The following is a 3982-nucleotide window of genomic DNA, read 5'->3' as shown; positions in this document are numbered from 1 at the left end:
GAAACCTAACCTAACCATTAAACGATTTTAATGAGTTTGAAAATAGTGCAGCACTTGTATTTATTTATTTTCACAATTATTGTCCAGATCCGTTTTGAATTCGCGTCTCCTTGAAGAAAGGCACCGACATGACGAGAATAAACAACAGGACAACACGGACACAACCATCTGAACAGATTTCACGAAAACATATTTATTAATTTATTTATTAAAAAAAGAACTAAAAACAAAGGTTTCTATACAAAAACGATCAGTTCACAGACTGGGAGGGGAGTCCTTTCACACAGAACACAAAACTGTCACATTTCTACACTGTGGGGCAACACAATACTCGTGTGTTAAAAACAGCCCTGGGCAACACAGCGCCGGGCCCAGGGTCTTCATGTTAAATGCTGGACAATTAAAAAAAACATCATGACAATTATAACATCTTAATTGGTGGCAAGATCTTGGATTATGTACCTCTGACAGTTCGTCCCAAGCAGTCTGGGCCGTATCAACAGACACTCTCTATCTGTCTCTCTGTCTCTCTGCACCTCTAACACAGTGTCCATCCAGAGAGTCCGGACCGGCAAAGGACGTGTCCGCAGAATCTAACGTATCAACAACAGTGCAGTTCTGGCAGCAGATACAGATATATATGTGTGTGTGTGTATTAAAAAGCGCTAATATTTTGGAATGTTTGAGCTCGGTTCAGATCTTGTTTCGTCTCCTCTCCACAGCTCAGGCTCTGGGCTCTGGCTGCGGGTCCGAGTGTCCCTGTGTTATCAGTCAGTCCTTCACATGTACCTCTCCAGCCCAGAGGGAAAGTTCGCCTGCCTCATGTAGGAGCTGTTGGTTCCGAACTGGCCCAGGGAGCCCACGGAGGAGCCGGACAGACCCAGGAGCTGCTCTGTGTGTTCGGCGCAGGAGCCCGGGCGCACCTGCGGCAGGGAGAGCCTGTTGCCCGGGCCGTACATCTGCGAGGTGCCCGGAGAATAGCTGGCCTGGGTCATAGCCGGCAGGTGGGGCGGCGAAGAGGGCGAGTAGGGGTAGGTGGTGAGGTTGGAGGCCATGGCGCTGCTGGTTCGGCTCAGCACGCCGCCGGAGGGGTTCCCTGTCTGGGGCTGGAAGCAGGAAGAGGGGTCGGGGGAGCCCACCGAACAGCTGGGAGGCATCCCACCCAGCTCCCCGCTCAAGCCCAGAGCCTGCGGGTTGAGCTCTGCGGCCGGGCCGGACTGCATCACCGACTGCTGGCTGATGATGTTGTCGATGCTGAACATCCTGTGCTGGCCGTGTCCGGCCGAGCTCTGGTAGTGGTGCAGCATGGCGGGGTGAGGGGAGCCCCCGATCTGCGGGGCGTAGCCCGTCCCCATGCCCGGGTACAGGGTGTTGGGGTAGGATGGGCGACCCACCGGGGTCGGGGTGAAGGCGCTGGAGTTCTGCATGTAGCCCGGGTAGGTGCTGACATCCGTGCGCTTGAACCTCTTCCTCCGCCGCAGGAAGCTGCCGTTGTCGAACATGTCCTCGGCGGCCGGGTCCAGGGTCCAGTAGTTGCCCTTGCCCGGGCGGCCCGGCTCCCGGGGGATCTTGACGAAGCAGTCGTTCAGGGTGAGGTTGTGGCGGATGGAGTTCTGCCACTTCTTGGAGTTTTCCCGGTAGAACGGAAAGCGCTCCATGATGAACTTGTAGATGCCGCCCAGCGTGAGCTTCCTCTCCGGGGAGTTGGCGATGGCCATGGCGATCAGCGCGATGTAGCTGTAGGGCGGCTTGCCCCGCTGCACCGGCCGCTTCCTGCGCCGGCTCCCCGAGGTGGGCAGCTGCTCCTCGCTGTGGCCCAGGTTGCCGTCCTCCCTGTCCGTGGCCGGGCTGCTCCCCCGGGGCTCCGATTTCACCAGCACCCCGTCCTTCGCCCGGCCCGGCGCCGGGGAGTCCAGGCTGACGTTGGGCGAGACTCCCAGCGGGCTGCCCGCCTCGGGGGGGGAGTGCTGGCACTCGGCCGTCATGTTGCACATGCCCGGAAAGTAAGAGAAGCTCGCCAGATTCATAAACTGCGGCTGGGCGTGTTGTTGTCTTCACTTGACAGCCGTGCAGGGTCACCTGTGAGTGAGAGAGAGTTGTACCTCTCTGCCCTGTGTGTGTCACTGCACCTCTCTCTCTCTCCCTCTCTCTCCCCAGAAGGACAGTTTTATAGGCAGCGCTAGTCCGACAGTGACGCCACCAGCGCCCTGTCCGACCCCCCACCCCCTCTCCTGAGCGCCGCCACAGGGCGCACTGCTCTCCCGCTGCACACTCGCAGCACACACCCGAGTGTGTCAAACTACACAAACTATACACCCGAGTGTGTCAAACTACACAAACACCTCAGTGTCAAACTACACAAACTATACACCCGAGTGTGTCAAAGTACACAAACTATACACCCAAGTGTGTCAAACTACACAAACTATACACTCGATTGTGTCAAACTACACAAACTATACACCTCAGTGTCAAACTAACAAACTATACACCTCAGTGTCACAAACCACAAACCTCACTGTCAAACTACACACAAAACGTAAAAAGAGAAAAAACTCCACAAAACATTTCAAGTTTGACTTCTAGCACATCACTTATTTTACAGTTTAAGAACTCAATATTAAAATCTCCACACATTTGCGTTATATTCTTTGGTTTTATAAAGAGTACATTATGTTATGTTCGGAATAAAACGTGTTTATAGCCATCCAACACCATTCAAATGCTTCTTAATTATCATCATCATCACAACAATAATAATCATCATCATAATAATAATTTCATAATAATAATCGTGGAAGGTTTAGTAAACTAACAACAGTGTGAAAAACAACGCAACGTGTTGCCCGGTCAGGGAGAGGAGGTTTCGCATGAAAACAGTAGCTGTCCGGTAACAAACCCGCGCGTTTTCTCAACAAGTGTTTGAAGAAAAAACACAGTGACGTAAAATGTGACTTACGTAATTTAAACGTGTAAAAATGCCAATGATACTGTGAGGAATTAAAGAATGACAGTGCAGTAGGGTACAGTTATTTACAGAAGTGGAAAAAGGACCGAGGCGTCGTAGAGAGCATCGGTAATCCTGGACATACAGGGAACATATCTTAAAAACATTATCAACGCAAAACAGAATATGAGTTCACAGACAATGAAGTTAATTCACGGCATGTGTGTTCAGTGCCTGGTTAGTTTTTAGCAAAACAAAATGATCTGAGGGGCTTAGGCTGTGCATTCAGCTCATTTTAATCTCTTAAATACGAGTAATATTATTATTATTTGTGCTACTACTACTACTACTACTACTACTACTACTAATAATAATAATAATAATAATAATAATAATAATAATAATAATAATAATAATATATTGATTTGGATAATATAATACCTTGTTGTATAATTGAATAATTATAATATTCATAATACCGTTTCATTTGGGAACGAGATAGAAAGTTATTAACATCCTGTCCAGATGTTGTTGTTGCATAATAACTCATCCTATCAAACTCACACACTGTAAAAAATGTAACTGTTTATTTACGGTAAAAAGACTGGCAGTCGAGCTAACATAAACTTAGGTGCAGTGCCTTAACCTTCTCTAAAGTCTCGTCAGGTCAATTTACAGCAATTCACATTCAAACTTTACTGTAAAATAACAATGATATTCAATACTTCCCAGGGTTACATTTCAATTAATATTTAAACATGCATTTAGTATGACTAAAACAATTATTTTACGTGAATTTAACTTAAAAGTACTTTGTAGAATCACAATAGAAAACACTGTCACTTTTCATATTGACTTCACAAGGCGTTGTATTTCCATCAGATCTCTTCATATGTCTATTCAGTTTATTGTAAGAAAACCATTTATTGTCCTTTACAAAGTACTTCAGATACCGAGCCAATCATATGAAACTACACCCTCAAACAGATCATGCCCCAGACATGGAGGTAGCCCAGGCTGAGAAACATGACAATT

At 47.7% G+C, this 3982-nt stretch overlaps 1 protein-coding gene across 1 annotated transcript; it reads right to left on the bottom strand.

Annotated features, from left to right (window-relative positions):
- Positions 1-527: 527 nt before the first annotated feature.
- Positions 528-2088, bottom strand: foxe3 (forkhead box E3). Its single transcript, XM_066692123.1, has one exon. The coding sequence runs from the start codon at positions 2025-2027 to the stop codon at positions 780-782; it is 1248 nt and encodes a 415-aa protein (XP_066548220.1). The 5' UTR covers positions 2028-2088; the 3' UTR covers positions 528-779.
- Between the last annotated feature and the right edge of the window lie 1894 nt (positions 2089-3982).

Source organism: Amia ocellicauda, chromosome 19 (genome assembly GCF_036373705.1).
Source record: "Amia ocellicauda isolate fAmiCal2 chromosome 19, fAmiCal2.hap1, whole genome shotgun sequence".
Taxonomy (NCBI): Eukaryota; Metazoa; Chordata; class Actinopteri; order Amiiformes; family Amiidae; genus Amia; species Amia ocellicauda.
The sequence above is the reverse complement of the archived record's forward strand: the minus strand, read 5'-3'. Positions and strand labels throughout refer to the sequence as shown.